Below are 17985 nucleotides of genomic sequence, written 5' to 3'. Positions count from 1 at the left end.
AGTAGGTATTTTAGCATGTAGAAATTTTGTATAAAAGAAGTAACGTTTCTATAAAGAAATTAATTCTGTTAATTTTGTTTTAACCACACAACAGTTTTTATACTATAATTTGAAACGTTGCTGTAGCAAGCATAAGCTACAGATCGTGAACAACTTTTTTATTTTGAATTTTTCTTTTCTATATTTTGTTTTGTGTAGACAGTTGCTGATTTGCTACTCAGAGTTGGAAAAAAATACTTCGCTCTTTGATGTGCGTAGCAAATCCATAGTCGTATATGCAAATTAACTACAAATTGCAAATGCAATAATGCTAGACCATTTGCACAAAATCCTAAACTCCCTTAATGTGTGTTTGATAAACATGCATCAACTTATTTAAGTGTAGGAAGGACATTAGATCAACTGAGGTTTCTCCATTTTTGGAGCACACGAACACTAAAAATTTAAAAAGAAGCGCAATCTGTTTGCTCATGTATCTGAAATTGGTTCATACATATAAATTTCAACGTAATAAACGTATCAACAGACATGTTTATATATATGTGTGATACGTTTTAATGTTCATTGTGTATTCGCTTTCGCGTAATAGGTGCGTATTCACCTGAACTTTTAATTAAAATTTTTTTATCGTAATTCGAAAATTGATAAATTATCTTACCCTATTTTCTTTTTATCTTGCTGTACAGCATTCACATAATTTCTAAAAATCGTTTCCGCTTCTGGAGTATCCAGTACATCAAATGGAATACGGACTTCTTCTTCTGCTTCTTCCATATCAACTAATTCAGTCCACGAAACTTGAGGAAATTCAAAAAAGTATTGTTCGAAATCAGGATGATTTCGTAAAATGCCTTTGACATTGAGCCATATATTTTCATCCACTGTTCCTAAGTTGCTTATGTCGGGTAAAAGATACTCCAGTGCATTGGCAAATTTATCAATATATTGATTAAGTTTTTTGGTCAAATGGTCATCACGCAATTTTTTCATGTGACGTCTGAATAGTTTTTGACCAGCTTCCATACCAAAAATATTCAAAAATTCAGTCCATTCTCTATATTGAGCTAATATTTTGGAACCTTGAGACCAAAGTACATGATAGTCGATTATTTGATTTCGAATAAGTCTCGTTACAGCTTCGGATCGTATATCCAAAAGTTCCTTCCGCGATTTCGCCGCGTCGTTATATGAGATAGTTTTAACACGATTTTTAACTTTGTCAATTGTTTGAGCAAGCAGTATAAATGATAAATCTATATTTATAGATTCATGCGACGATGTTTCTACCAATTGAACCAAACCTTTATATTCCTTACGTTGGCATATTTTTTCCGCCTCCCGTATATAAGTTTCATTAGCGTCGTCGTTTTTAGTGGTTACCAGCACGAGGGGCTTTTTGTTTTTAAGTATATTTGTTATAACGTTATGAACAAAGTCAACTTGTCTCTCAACTGGTCGATTAGGTACTGGGCTGACATCAAAAACTACTATGAATCCATCTATGCTCAAACGACCTTCAGGTAATACTTTTTGTTCGTATTCCTTTTCTATTCCCAACTGATTTTTGCATATATACATAAGTTTTTCTGCAGAAAAAACCTTAGTGGCTATGCAACGCTTGTAATACGGTTCCATTTTTCCTACTTTAAAAGGTTGAAACGTTGAATCATCCATAAATTCTGTTTGCTCAATTATTTGAAAATTATATTCCACTCCGTCGTCTGTGGTTTTTCGTACGTCTCCCCAATATAAAAAATGATCATTGTTAACAATTCTTCCACTAAAATCGCTCTATGAATGGTACAAAAATTAATATAATTTCACTACGATTCTTGTTTTGAGAAAATACCTGGCTCAATACTGATATGTGATCAATAAAATAGTCATCAGCCATCGGGCGAATGAATCTGTTGCATAAGCAAGATTTTCCAACACCAACTTGACCACGGTCCCGTTCAGTTCCGGAAAGCCCTATTACAGATACGTTTATCTGCTTCATGATTCACCTGTTTTAAACACACAAAAAAATTTTAACATAAATATATCGTCGACAACATAAGAGATGCAAACTCCACCTTGCACTAGATTTCTGCACATGGTAGTAAAATAAAATAGTGTTTAATGTCCACTACCGCTAAAAATTATTCAATATAAAATCAACTATCTCGAAGAAAATTATGAAAAGCTGTTAACTTCACAGACTTTAAATGCATTTTAAAATTTAGAATTTTTCGTTCTACTGTAAAATTTTATTGGATGGAGTTGGCGGCCTTTACCACCGCGTCGTCGATATGCAGAACTTTTCCATAATAGTTCAAATAATAATTTTATGTTACGATAAAAGAAATTAATAATTAACTTATTAAAAAATGATCAGTTTAGTTATTTCAAACGTAAAAGCAGACACCAGAAATAGCTTATCCACATAGAAGACAAAGTTACTTCAATCAGTATTTATCACTAATACTTTCCTTTTTTGTGATTCCTCACTGACATAGTCATTGTTAATTCTTACAAGTGAAAAATCTTTCTATTCCTCCATTGCCATACCTACCCGTCAAACAACACATAGCTGACAGGGAGAATGGCCAGAGAAAGGTTTGCTTTTTGCTCGCGATTATTAAATTAAAGTGCCATGAAATGCCCATTTGTGTTTCAAGCCAACTTTTCTTTTAAATGTGTCTACATAAAGCAGACTACAATTAATATTCATGTTTACTATTGTGCACGTTTTTTTAATCATTCGCCACTTGGACGAATTCACAAATGACATAGTTTTTTATTTTAAAAAGTATATGATTATAACTTTACGGGCCTGTGGCTGTTGTCAAGGATTTGCAAATTTTTCTTATCTGAAATTTAAAAATTTGAAGCTGGTAAAAATTTTGTTTTTAGTTTATTTTATCATTTACTTAGATACCAAAACACAGTCCTCGAACCATTGCTGTAAAACCCTAGACGTTCGTTAGAAAACGTGAATTTTGTATATATTAACCGAAAAGCGATAAACACTACTATATACATCTCTTCTCCCATTTTTGGATTTTGGTACTGAGTTGCATTATTTCATGTCCACTAAGAGGGTTGTGCGCTGGGCTTGGGACCCGCCACGTCAAAACAAACTCCAATGAAAAACTCAACAAAGCCTCGAATGAAAAGACAACCCTTAACAGATGACGACCTTGACAAACGTTTAAAGGACTATGATTTGAGAGCATGGACCTGGGATGTCCCTTCCCTAAATGGGATTGGTGCAGATGCCCGGCTGATTGATGTCCTCGTCAAAGTAAGATCCGACATCACCGCTGTAGTGGTTGAAACCAGTATTATATTTTATAAAAACTTTTTATTTAGAAACGCCTAAATGTAGATTTTATATTTGATAAATATTTTTAACATAATTAAAATTTTTGATATTTGAAAAATCAAAATAATGAAAATAAAATTATTGAACATAAACTATTGAATTCACAAAGTCAAATAAAGTTAACAGGTAAAAAGTATAATATAATAGGAACCCTACAACCGCCATTCAAGGATTGCGTTGGACGAAGCAAGGAAGGAAGAAGATTGTGACATCTACTGGAACGACCATACAAATAAGCGCAGTTTCGGCGTTGGATTCGTGGTGGGAAAGAGACTTTGCGCCAAGTACTGGCGTTCACGCCTTTGGACGAACGTCCCGCCGCTATCCGAATAAAAGCAAAATGTTTCAATATATCATTCATCTGCGCCCATGCACCGACAGAGCAGAAAGACGATGAGGTGAAAGACACCTTCTATGAACGTTTATAACGCACATACGAGCACTACCCCCGCCATGATATAAAAGTCGTGCTTGACTTTAACGTCAGGGTGGGCGAAGATGTTTTTGGTCCCACAGTCGGAAGCCTACACAATGACGCTTCTCCTAATGGACTGAGGCGGATTGACTTTGCCGGTGCTCGAAACATGGTCATATCCAGCACGAGGCATGCATAAAAATATACATAAAGCCACATGGCTGCCCCGATCGAAATACAAGCAATCAGATCGACCACGTTGTTTTAGACGGACGGCATTCCTCCAGTGTTTTAGATGTGCGCACGATCCAGGGACCTAAAATCGACTCGGACCATTAGCCCGTCGCAGCCTGTCCGCATCTGCGCGGCTATAACCAAGGAACAAAAAACACAAGGAAAGCTAGATGTCGAAAAGCTGCAATCGCAACAGACTGAGAATGATGTCGCAACTCGACTTTCACACCTGATCGCTGAGAGCACAAGTCAACCCGACGGATGTAGGAGTAGTGGGAGCATATCTCTAAGGCACTTCGTACCCCCGCCGGGGAAGAAATTGGTAACCGGAGACCACGGAAAAACAACTGGTATGATGAATAATGCCGCGTTGCAACCAACTGTACAAATTCCGTATTCTAGAACGTCAGCTGAGGGCGATATTAGAAAATTTATTTTACCTGAAGTTCTTTTTAATAAGTTTTTAGTGTATTAGTAACTTTAATGTTTATGAAAATATTTAAGGTACACCGCACACAAAAATAGTATATCATTATTGAAAATGGCGTTAGTACTGTGACGAATATTAGTGACACTAAGTGATACTCACATCACTAGTCTGATGCTAAGTAAATGAAGCCACAACAACAATAAAGCAAGCAGTCACTTGTATCTACATAAACGAATCAATCATTATGTCTGCACATATGTACTTACACGCAGCGGAAAGAGACGCACAAACACATGCATATATCTGAGATACTCCCGAAAGTATATAATCATTTGTGGAAGTATAACTCACATATACACGCGCATGGGCGTTGCGAGAAGCTATAAAATCGTGCATCTGTAGTTATAGCTGAGTAATTTTATAGCTGATAACTAACTAGTAAATTCTAGAAATAGAAGTGCCTAGAAATATGTCAACGAGGAAACCACACAGTATAAAATCAGCAACAGTTGAGGCAATCAAATCAGTTTGATTTAAGCAAGCTATAAGTTGCGAAGTATAAGTGTTATTGTCAAGTAGTCTAATAAAGACCATTTTTGCATTATTCAATATTGGAGTTATTTATTCAACAGTTTAGTGATTCGAACGTTAGCAGAAGATTTGGAATAAGCGAAATTTCAGTAAATTCTTTACAATTGGTGTCAGAAGAGGAATCGTTGAATAAATTCCAGAATTGCAGAGCACAACAAGGACATGGCGAAGTTAAGTGAATTAAGGATCCAGCAACTGAAAAAGGAGTTGGAAGCCCGTGGATTGAATACAACCACAACAATCGAATTAAAGCACGGCTACGAGACGCTATGGAGTCGGAAGGAATTAATGTGGACGATGATGTCTTTCATCCTGATGGGGACGAGACAACAACAAACACTGAAGAGAAAAACGAAACATCGGAGGCAGTTACCAGCACAGACTTGAACGTGATATTGGCTGCAATATCTGCACAAACGTCGACAGTAACATCGAAGATTGATACATCCAGATAACATCCAAGATGGAAACTCAACTAGAGAACATAAAACATATATGGCATCCCAACTGGAATTGCAAGAGGAGCGCTTATCATTGCAAGTGGCACAAATGTCTTCGCAGTTAGAAGCACAGGAAGCAAGGGTAACATCAAAGCTGGAAGCACAGGATACAAAAATTGTACAGCTCGAGGACAAAATTGATGCCGAGATAGAAGCTTTGAGTGGTCGTATACAGGAGTTGCAAATAAATCGCCCTGCAATTTCAGCGAGTAATCCAAAGGTAAAGACACCATCCTTTTACGGTTCTGTTATTTTCCAGGTCTTTAAGCTACAATTTGAGAAGACGCCAGCAGTGAACAACTGGAATGCGGATGATAAAGTTGCTGCATTGTTCGTGGCATTGAAAGGGCCTGCAGCTGAAATCTTACAGACTATTCCATAGTACGAACGGAACAGTTATTAAGCATTAAAGGCCGCTGTCGGGAGACTTTACGGAAGCGAACACAGGAAACAAATCTACTAAATAGAATTGCAAAATCGCTACGAAAAATCTAAAGAGACTTTACAGGAGTTTGCTTCAGATATTGAAAGATTGGCTCATCTTGCAAATGCGGACGCACCCGTGGAATACACTGAAAGGGTAAAAATCCAGAGCTTCATAAATAGCATACGAGATGAGGAAACGAAGCGAGCTACATATGCGAATCCAAAACTAACATTTGCTGAAAGGGTATCGCATGCACTGACTCTGGAAACAGCCTCACTTTTGAGTAAGCCAGCGTACAAAGCTCGTCGCGTGGAAGTGGAAAGGCCAGACTTGGTAGACACAATTTTGGAAGCACTGAAGGGGTCACAACAGAAAAATGCTGGAGTTATGAAATGTTTCAAGTGCGGCAACCCAGGTCACATTGCAAGTCACTGCAGCACCGCTTCTAATAGTTCCAACCATGCGGGTGGCCGTAAACGCAGAGCTGAAGGAGATGAGCAAATCTCCAAATCTGCTCAATCGTGGATGCCCCAAAATCTCTATCTCACAAATTGGAAGAAGGTCAAACAATATTACTGTCGGAGGACATGTGGATGGAAAGGAACGTTTACTGACTGTAGATACGGGTGCATCTCATTCCATCATTCGAGCGGATTTAGCCAACAAGAAGATAAGACCATTGCATGGAGCAAGATTTCGTACAGCCACTGGAGAAGACACCAAGGTTCTAGGAGAAGTATCATGTGAAGCCGCAATTGGAAACATGACGGTAGTACACAATTTTATAGTGGCAGAGATTGTTGATGAAATCATAATTGGAGTGGACTTCAGGCATCAAGATCGACATGCAAAGCAAGACGATGCGATATAAGAACATAGTTGTGCCACTTAATTTCGGCTACGAGAGAGACTACAGCAGTAAACGAGTTCTGGTGGAAGAGAGTCAGCAAATACCACCAAAATCCGAAGCAGTCATATGGGCAAAGGTTGATGGAGATTGTGGGACAAACAAATTGTGGGTTGTCGAAGCAGCAAACAAATCAACACCGAACGTACTTGTAGGAAAAACCCTGGATATAACAAAACAGGATGGACGTATCCCAGTAAGAGTACTCAATGAGTTGAAGTCACCACTCCAACTGACCAGAGGAGCTATTTTGGGAAGATGCCAAGAGGCTAAGTAATAATCAATTGTGAACAGCTCCAGGAAGAGGTTTCAACTAGCAATATTTATCGTTCAGATGACATCATGGCATGGACGGAGGGACTAAAGAAAGACTATCAGAGTAAGGCAAAACAACTGCTCCTAAAGTACGCGAACATATTTGACCAAGATGGCTCCAAACGAGGCCGCACCAACGTTGTGAAACATCAAATTGACACTGGACATGCGAGGCCGATCCGTCAAGCTCCACGTAGTGTTCCACTGGCGAAGCGGGAAGTTGTGAGTCAAATCATACAAAGAATGAGCGGCAGCGGCAGCTCACCGGTAGTACTTGTAAAGAAGGATGGAAAAATGAGGTTTTGCGTGGACTACCGGAAGTTGAATGACGTTACGAAAAAGGATAGCTACCCATTGCCAAGAATTTACGACACTCTGGACTCCCTCTCTGGTACGAAATGGTTTTCCACACTGGACTTGAAAAGCGGCTACTGGCAAGTGGAAGTTAAGGAGGAAGACAAAGAGAAAACAGCCTTCAGTGACGGTGATGGTCTTTGGCAATTTACAGTGATGCCTTTTGGACTATGTAATGCACCAGCTTGAAAGACTCATGCATCAGGTACTGAAAGGACTACATTGGAAAACATGCTTAGTGTACCTAGACGACATCATTGTATTGGGAAAGAACTTCGAAGAACATCTGAAGAACTTGGAGGAGGTTTTCCAAAGAATAGCTGGTGCTGGTCTGAAACTTAGTCCCAAAGAGTGTTCTCTGTTCAAGAAGCAAATTAGTTACTTGGTAATAAAGTAACAACGGAGGGCATCTGCACCGCGAATGAAAAGATAGAAGCTGTGAAGGATTGGCCAAGACCACAGAATCTGCATGAACTGAGAAGATTCCTTGGGCTGTGCACATATTACTGGCGATTTGAACCAAATTTTGCCAGCGTAGCCCATAGCCTCCACGAGCTAACAAGAAAAAATAAAGCTTTTGAATGGAAGAAGGAGCAAGAAGTAGCTTTCCAAACATTGAAAGAACGTTTGTGCACTGCCCCAATGTTGGCATATCCGATTCCAGGAACAACGTTTATTCTAGATACAGATGCGAGCCGATATGTTATGGGAGGCGTTATCTCACAACTGGTTGATGAACAGGAGAAGTTAGCTGCATATTACAGCCATTCAATTGGAAAACCAGAAACGAACTACTGCGTTACACGGAGAGAGCTGTTGGCATTGGTAGAGTGCATTAAACATTTTCACAAATACCTCTACGGCCAGCGATTCCTCGTCAGGACAGATAACGGAGCGTTGAAATGGCTTCTGCAGTTCCGTAATCCAAAAGGGCAATTGACACGGTGGATCGAGCGGCTACAAAGCTATGACTTTTCCATTGAGCATCGGAAAGGTAGTACCCATGGGAGTGCCGATGCAATGCGACGAAGACCATGTAGTTTGGAATGCCAGCACTGTTCAAAGGCCGAGGCTAAAGAAGACATAGATGTCCGGCTAATGACTATAACGTGTGCGGATGAATGGGACAAGGAACAACTAAGGAAGTCTCAGCTAGAAGATACAGATCTGTCACATGTTATGCAAGGGCTCGAACGAAACGAAGGACCGAATAGAGAGGAAATGTCAACAGAGAGTCCCATTGCGAAGTCATATTGGGCACAGTGGAACAGTTTAGAATTGATATCCGGTTGCTTGCATCGAGTATGGGAGAGTGAGGATGGTCAATGCAAGAAGAAACTGATAGTTGTTCCCATATAGAGGATTCCTGACGTGATCAGCGAGCTGCATAACGGTCCAAGCGGAGGTCATCTTGGAATCACGAATACGCTCGAGAAGATTAAACAGAGATTCTATTGGGTTGGTTGCTGTCAGTCGGTCACTGAGTTGATTGCGAACTGCGAGGTTTGCAGCAGAGCGAAAGGGCCCAAAACCCGAAGTCATGGCCAGATGAAGCAATATAAGTCAGGTGCGACATTTGAAAGGATCGCTAGGGATGTCGCAGGTCCATTTCCTACTAGAAACTGCGGAAACAAATATGTACTAGTGGTTATGGATTTCTGCAAATGGCCAGAGGTTAGGTTAGGTTGAACTGGCCGGTCCATGAGGACCTCACATAGACTGAATAAGTCCGTAGTGTTACCAGAAGTTTGTTTTAACAACCAAACTGAAAACCCCTATCAAAAACCAGGACCTATGTTATAAAATAACTCTGTCCTCTTGGCAAATACTAGAAGCTTCCTAGGATTTAAGCCACTTGCTGCTTCTTAATCTGACAGCTGTATCACTCCTAATAGCTGGAGTGTTAGCCTGGCAAGCGCAGGGTAAGAGCATAGAACATGCTCGATCGTTTCCTCCTCCAGCCCGCACTTCCTACATCTGCTATCTCTGACCAAGCCTAATTTAAAGGCATGTGACGCCAGAAGGCAGAGTCCAGTCAGAATACCCGTCATGAGTCTACAGTCCTCTCTTTTTAATGATAGAAGCAACTTTGTTAGTCTAAGGTTGTAAGACCTGCACATAATCTTCGACACTTTACAGCCCCGCGCTTGAACCCACGCCTTTCCTGCTTGGTCGATCATGTGCACCTCTCGCTTTTGCTTAATTTCGCCCAGTTTAATTGGGACGTCTACGGAGCAAGCTTCAAGAAATGCGCCCTTCTTAGCTAATTCATCCGCTTTTTCATTCCCATCTATTCCCATATGCCCTGGGACCCAATATAGATGTATGATTCTCCCTGTCTCGATTCTCTCCAGGGACTGCTTACACGCTAACACGCATTTAGATGCTTTATTGCCTTAATTACTGCTTGACTGTCAATATAAAAGTTAACACGATTGCAGCTTGGGATATTTTCTTCCAGGGTTTCTACTGCTTTGGTTACGGCTACTATTTCCGCTTGGAAAACGCTACAGTAATCCGGCAGCCTGTAGGATCTGTTTATTTCCGAATCAGCACAGTATACCGCAGACCCTACTCCTTCCACTACTTTGGAACCATCTGTGTACACATGTATCGCCTCGTCCGCCATTTGAGCACCCTTGCGTCAACCGTCCACCTCTATTGTGGCCTTAAGATCGTCCTCGAAGCGCAGATAGGGAATCAGGTAGTCTGTTCGCCTTGTGATTGTTGACGCTATACTACTATGGCCGTATGATCGGCGCTCAAGCTGCCCCGAGGCACCGAGCCTGGTTGCAGTTGTTAACGCTATGTTCTTTGCTACCAGGTCTACAGGTGGAATGTGCAGAATGGCATAGAGTGCAGCTGTCGGGGCTGTTTTCAGGACTTCCGTAATGCTAAGCATTGATATTCTGCATACACGCTCTAATTTTTTGAGGTAGGTTGCTTTTTGTGTGGCTTTCCACCAAACAAGAACTCCATAGTATAGGATAGGGCTTACAATCGCTGTAAAAACCCAATGGGAAGAGAGGTCGATAAGCCCCACGTACACCCAGCATTCTTTTACATGCATAAAGTGTCATTGAAGCCTTCTTCACCTTCTTCTCCACGTTGAGCTTCCATGACAGCTTACTGTCTAGGATGATCACTAGATACTTTGTGCAAAGTTTCTCCTGTAGGGTCACCCCTCCTAACTTAGGCCTGATCCAATTTGGGACCTTGTACCTCTTTGTAAACAAGACAATATCCGTCTTATCCGCGTTGACTTTCAACCCGACATTTGATGCCCAGGTATGAATATCCCGCCCGATCCATCAAAGAGCTAATCGTTGGAAGGCACTTTCCACTTATGCAAATGCAACGTCATCCGCGTAAGCCGTAAGTTTACGGGTCCCTCATCAAAGAGGTATACCCAATCCCAAATCAAGAAGCGGAAACAGTAGCAGAAGTGTTTATAGTTATGGAGTTATGGAGTTACATTCTGACCAGGGTAGGAATTTGAATCAGCTGTGTTCCGGGAAATGTGTAAATGATTGGGCATTCGAAAAACACGGACAACTGCACTGCATCCTCAGTCCGATGGTGTGGTGGAACGTTTCAATAGAACCTTGGAGGAACATTTAAGGAAAGTAGTAGACAAGTACCATAAGGAGTGGGATACACATATATCATTATTCTTGATGGCTTACCGATCGGTAGTGCATGAGACAACGGGCCAAACTCCCGCAAAGGTAATTTTTGGCAATGACCTTCGACTACCAGCTGATTTGAAGTATGGGATAGATGCCGATGCGGAGAGAAATGTCAAGAAATCCACTGGTGTCTTGGAAGAAGAGCTGAGAGAGATACACGATGTTGTAAGGCAACGAGCAAAGTGACAAGATGAAAGCCAGATACGATAAAGCAATTAATTCGGAAGGTTTTCAGGAAGGAGATTTGGTGCTGTTATACATCCCACAACGGAAAAAAGGGTTGTCCCCTAAATTGCAGTGTAATTGGGAATGCCCATACAAAGTTGTAAAACGGATCAACGATGTAGTGTACCGCATACAAACCATTGGCAAACCACGAACCAAAATGAAAGTGGTTCATTTGGAAAGGCTGGCAGCGTTTAGATCGAGAGATTTGTCTGATCGGGACGATCAGACTTAGGTGGAGGGCAGTGTGACGAATATTAGTGACACTAAGTGATACTCACTTCACTAGTCTTATGCTAAGTAAATGAAGCCACAACAACAATAAAACAAACAGTCACTTGTATCTACCTAAAGGAATCAATCATTATGTCTGCACATATGTACGTACACGCAGCGGAGAGAGACGCACAAACACTTGCATATATCTGAGATACTCCCGAAAGTATGCAATCATTACTTCACTAGTCTTATGCTAAGTAAATAAAGACACAACAACAATAAAGCAAACAGTCACTTGTATCTACCTAAACGAATCAATCATTATGTCTGCACGTATGTACTTACACGCAGCGGAGAGAGACGCACAAACACTTGCATATATCTGAGATACTCCCGAAAGTATGCAATCATTTGTGCAAGTATCACTCACATAAACACGCGCATGGGCTTTGCGAGAAGCTATAAAATCGTGCATCTGTAGTTATAGCTGAGTAATTTTATAGTTGATAGCTAACTAGTAAATTCTAGAAATAGAAGCGCCTAGAAATATATCAACGAGGAAACCGCACAGTATAAAAGCAGCAACAGTTGAGGCACGAAAAATCAGTTTGGTTTAAGCAAGCTATAAGTTGCTAAGTATAAGTGTTATTGTCAAGTAGTCTAATTAAGACCATTTTTGTATTATTCAATATTGGAGTTATTTATTCAACAGTTTAGTGATTCGAACGTTAGCAGAAGATTTGGAATAAGCGGAATTTCAGTAAATTCGTTACAGTACTATTTTAATTCTTAAATAATAAATGCCATCTACCTTTCTTAAGCTATGTTATAGTCAATGTGTTGAATACAACATGGGAATTTAAAATATGTACATAGCATTAAGAAAATGATTAATAAAAAATGAAATGAAAAAAGGAAAGACGCTGCCTACAAGGCTACGTTAAAAGCGAGCGCAAAAAAAGAGTGTGTAAACGCTACCACGAGTTGAAAAGGGGAGAGGGACGCCTGTTCAAAAAGAAAAAAGTGCGAGGAGCTTAAGCTGCTAGCCACCAGGAATAACGCCCTAAAATTTTACCAAAATATTCGGCGATCGACGGAAAGTTTTAAGTCCGGGCAAACTCCTGTAAGAACGAAAACGGCGACCTTGTAACTGATGTCCAGAAAGTACTTAGATTATGGAGTGAACATTTCTTTGCTCTCCTAAATGGAAGCAGCGATCTACCGCACAGGGATTACGAACCCAATCCCGCAATCGATGATAATGGAATTAATGCCCCCCACTCGATTATGACGAAGTCAGAATAGCAATAACCAGATTAAACAAAAAGGCCGCGGGCACTGAAGGATTGCTTGCGGAGCTATTCAAATACGGCGGCGAGGAGTTGGTAAGGCGCATGCATCAGTTTCTTTGCAAAATATGGTCGGACGAGTGCATTCTTACGATTGAAATCTAAATGTACTTTGTCCCGTCCACAAGAAAGGGGATCCTACAAACTGCGCCAACTATCGCGAGATCAGCCTATCGAATATAGGATCCTGTCAAATGAATTGTGCAAAAGTTTGAAGCCCACCGTGAATCAGCTAATTGAACAATGCGCCAAATTTTGGAAAATACCCGCGAATAAAGAATTGACACACATCACCTCTTCGTCGATTTTAAAGCCGCCTTCGACAGCACGAAAAGGAGCTGCCTATATGCCGCTATGCCTGAATTTAGTTTCCCCGCAAAAATTATACAGCTGAGCAAAATGACGTTGAGCAACACCATCAGCTCAGTCAGAATTGAGAAGAACCTCTCCGAGCCATTGGAAACTAAACGAGATTTCAGACAGGGTGACCCCCTATGGTACGATTTCTTCAATTTGATGCTGGAGAAAATTGTACTAGCAGCAGAACTTGATTGCTCTGGAACAATATTATATAAAAGCGTGCAATTACTGGCGCATGCTGATGACATTGATATCATCGGCCTGAACACCCGCGCCGTAAGTTCTGATTAGTAGAATAAAGTAAAGTAAGTAAAGATGGGTTTGATGGTGAATGGGGACAAAACGAAGTACCTGCTGTCATCGAGCAAAGAGTCAGCGCATATGCGCCTTGGCAACCACGCTACTGTTATAACCATAATTTCGAAATAGTAAGAGACTTCCTTTATTTGGGAACCAGCATTAACACTAACAACAACATTAGTTCTGAGATCCAGCTAAGAGTCACTCTTGCTAATATATGGCTACTTTGGTACTAGGTAGACAATTGAAAAGTGAAATCCTCTCTCGGCAAACGAAGCATGGATCATGACAACATCACATCAGGCGTCAAGCGCCAATTAAGTAAATAAATAATGTGGCATATGCATATTTTTGTTGATGTTTAACAGCCCTTCCTCTATGCGATAGATGCGATCACTTGAAATTGTCAACAAAATCCTCTAACGAAATTCCAAGGATAAAAATAAATAAATGCAATGCACGATAACCAACGAAGAGATTTTATACCAAGTCGCTCTTCCAATTTTCGTCGTGCTCCTTTAATTTGTTCCTATAAATTGGCGGGACGGTGCAAGGCAGATGAATTTACACTGAGAAGCTTTTCATGGTAGAAATACACTCGGAAAGTTTGCCAAATCACTGCCGAGACGAGACCCCGCTTAGAAAATTTGTATTCTAACAAGTTTTTTTCTAAATTTTTGATGTTACTTTGCCCGGGAGTTGAACCCAAGACCTTCGGTGTAGTAGGTGAAGTACGCTACCATCACACCACGGCGGCCGGAAGTTGGTTTCGATAGGGTCCGACCTGAGGGGTATTCTTGTTGAAGGCGTTGGTCCCGCATTATAAATAAATGATGGTTGATGTGTTGACAGATTATACGCAGCACATTCATTGAGTATGTCCCAGTTCACTGAGGATAGGTAAGATTTTAACCTGTTACAACGATGAAAATAGTTAATGCTGCTTAATTCATAAAATTTGCGTGCATTTAAAAAAAATATTCATGAAATAATTGGCTTTTACACAGATAAAGCAAACTAAGTGTCCCATTTATCTACCGTATAAGGCCCCAGAGCTGGGGGACAACAGCTTAAGCTCTATTTCTTATCCATCATGTTAGAAATTTCACTGAAATTTTAAAAGGTTGTTTTGTCAAGAGTTAAATGTAAGCCGCAAGGTTAAGTTGGCTGATCACTGTAGTGTATTCCAAGCGGAAGTTGCTGCAATTAAGGATGCGGTGGATGAAATACTATCCAGTGCTACTACGGTGAGGGAATTTAGCATCTACTCTGATAGCCAAGCGGCTATCAAGGCCTTGATTTCATCTAAAGTGCGATCGAAGGTGGTCTGGGAGTGCTTGACCTCGCTTGCGATTGCATCGAACTATTTTAATTAAGATTGTCTGGGTCCCGGTCCATAGTGATATCCCGGGCAACTGTCAGCGGATCTCTTAGCCCGCATCGGTACTACTGAACCGGATGAAGATGGCAGGGATTTCGGGATTCCGCTGGCCACCTGTGGTTTGCTCCCCCATAGATGGCAGGAGGTCTGCCGAAATAATTGGATTCAGTAAGGCTCACCTATCAATGGTCACTGGGGTTTTGACAGGGCACTGCCCCATGGGTATCCATGCGGTACGTCTCAATATACTTGAAACTCCATCCTGTGTAGGATGATAAGGTGAAATCATCAAATCACTTTATGCTTGATTTCCCAGCTTTTTCCAGAACTAGGCGAAAGTACTTCGGTCACGACTCACTTCGACCTCCCGAGGATTTATCCAAGGTTGAGATCGGTATCAGTCGGACCTTTATCGTTGCTACCCAACGATTCTCTAAGTAGCTACATCTACGCCATCGTTATTTTATTGTATGTCGTATCACAACGGACCTTCATGTTGTCCAAGTGAGCTTCCCTTATCAGGGCAGCTACCACCTAACCTAACCTATAGTTCAAGGATGCTGTGGAAAAAACGGGATAGTTAAAACAAGTAAGGAAGGCTAAGTTCGGGTTTAACCGAACATTACATACTCAGTTGAGAGCTATGGAGACAAAATAAGGAAAATCACCATGTAGGAAAATGAACCTAGGGTAACCCTGGAATGTGGTTGTATGACATGTGTATCAAATGGAGGGTATTAAAGAGTATTTTAAGAGAGAGTAGGCCATAGTTCTATGCATGGACGCCATTTAGGGATATCGCCATAAAGGTGGACCAGGGCTGACTCTAGAATTTGTTTGTACGATATGGGTATCAAATGAAAGGTGTTACTGAGCATTTTAAGAGGGAGCGGGCCTTACGTCTATCGGTGGACGCCTTTTCGAGATATCGCCATTAAGGTGGGCCAGGGGTGACTAGAATGTGTTTGTACGATATGGGTATCAAATGAAAGGTGGTAATGAGTATTTTAAAAGGTAATGGGCTTTAGTTCTATAGGTGAACGCCTTTTCGAGAAATCGCCATAAAGGTGGACCAGGGGTGACTCTAGAATATGTGTGTACGATATGGGTATCAAACGAAAGGTGTTAATTAGTATTTTCAAAGGGAGTGATCCTTAGTTCCATAGGTGGACGCCGTTTCGAGATATCGTCATAAAGGTGGACCAGGGGTGACTCTAGAATGTGTTTGTACGATATGGGAATCAAATGAAAGGTGTTACTGAGCATTTTAAAAGGGAGTGGGCATTAGGTCTATAGGTGGACGCCTTTTCGAGATGTCGCCATTAGGGTGGGCCAGAGGTGACCCTAGAATGTTTGTACGATATGGGTATCAAACGAAAGGTGTTACTGAGCATTTTAAAAGGGAGTGGGCATTAGGTCTATAGGTGGACGCCTTTTCGAAATATCGCCATTAGGGTGTGCCAGGGGTGACTCTAGAATGTGTTTGTACGATATCGGTATCAAATGAAAGGTGGTAATGAGTATTTTAAAAGGGAGTAATCCTTAGTTCTATAGGTGGAAGCCTTTTCGAGATATCGCCATAAAGGTGGACCAAGGGTGACTCTAGAATGTTTGTACGATATGGGTATCAAACGAAAGGTGTTACTGAGCATTTTAAGAGGGAGTGGGCATTAGGTCCGTTGAAGACATGGAGGAAGAAAATTTAATCGAATTTTAAATATGATCATTTTCGAATTTTTTATATATACATATACTCTTATACTTACCTGAATTCTATAAAATTAACTATTCATATAGGTATGTATATATAGCCAATGAACTAATTTTATGAAATAAAATACATATATACATATACTTACCTTAAACTCATACTGTCATGGACCGACACTAGGGAATAGGCAGCGGGGCGTGCATGCTTGCATTAACCAGGCTTAATTAGTCAGTCGGGAGGTCGGGGTTTTTGCTCCTATCGAACCACCCTAGCGTAAGTATATATAAAAAGTAATTCATGCACTTTATGGAATAAACCCGAACAGAAAATTTATTCAAAAAGAAAAAATGCTTTCAGCTCATATTCTTTATATACGGACGGACTCTCTTAACTAGCATAGTAATAGGAAAACCGGACAGACAACGATACTCTGAACTCAGAGCAATACCCTGCACATACACACATATCATCTAACATTGGCCACAATACCGAAAACAGAATTCCTATGCAGAAACCAAGTAATGCGAAAAAAAAACAATACACCTATGAGAGGAGGTCTGTGGTGTTGCTTTGCCTCTTTATTTACTCTCGCTCCCTGCCCTACCAAAGTATTGAGAGTTCACATCAACTCTCCCATACCCAACCAACACTAATCCTCGACTACGTACTCAACTCACAAGACTTTAAAGCGATATTCTACTCTTTATTCATGTTAATAGGTGATTACATTATTAATGATCATTATAAAAAAAATATATTCCTTCATTCTACAAATCTTACTTCATGTATTTCGATAATTTCTTTTTTTTTTTTTCTCTTTTCACTCATTTATAATTTTAATTAGGTATGTAGGTTTGTAACAGTATGCAAAAACATTATATATGTTTGTATATTTGTCTAAATTTACAACAAACAGGTCTTACCGTAGTTTAAATGAGTTTTATAGAAAATCAATGCATAAACTAACAACAAACAACTGTATTGTGAGTACGCTCATAGTATTGTGATACTTAATATATAACAAAAGAATTTAGTATATGCATATTTATGTAAATACTTATGGTTGTTGGTTTTACTTACATTGAAAAAAAAGGTGTGCTCCAACGATGTTTGCGCAAACAAGTTGTCTTTACATATTCAGGTATTGTTTTCAGGCGACTACTGGGTATTATTTGAAATCAATATGTACATTTATGTACTTATTACTGCTT

General features: G+C 40.3%; 1 protein-coding gene across 5 annotated transcripts in view; it reads right to left on the bottom strand.

The window, feature by feature from the left end:
* The window catches only part of RhoGAPp190 (Rho GTPase-activating protein 190), a 377159-nt gene that overhangs the window by 296310 nt on the left and 62864 nt on the right, over positions 1-17985 (bottom strand). For all 5 annotated transcript variants that reach the window (XM_067782351.1, XM_067782350.1, XM_067782353.1 and 2 more), the window contains 2 exons: positions 1850-2006; positions 659-1791 (listed from right to left, as the gene is read on the bottom strand). In XM_067782351.1, the coding sequence (XP_067638452.1) occupies positions 659-1791; positions 1850-1999 (1283 nt within the window). In that variant the 5' untranslated portion in view covers positions 2000-2006. The remainder of the gene's footprint in view (positions 1-658; positions 1792-1849; positions 2007-17985) is intronic.

Source organism: Eurosta solidaginis, chromosome 4 (genome assembly GCF_040869045.1).
Source record: "Eurosta solidaginis isolate ZX-2024a chromosome 4, ASM4086904v1, whole genome shotgun sequence".
In the NCBI taxonomy this organism is placed as follows: Eukaryota; Metazoa; Arthropoda; class Insecta; order Diptera; family Tephritidae; genus Eurosta; species Eurosta solidaginis.
Note: the sequence above shows the minus strand (reverse complement) of the source record. Positions and strands in the feature narration are given on the sequence as shown.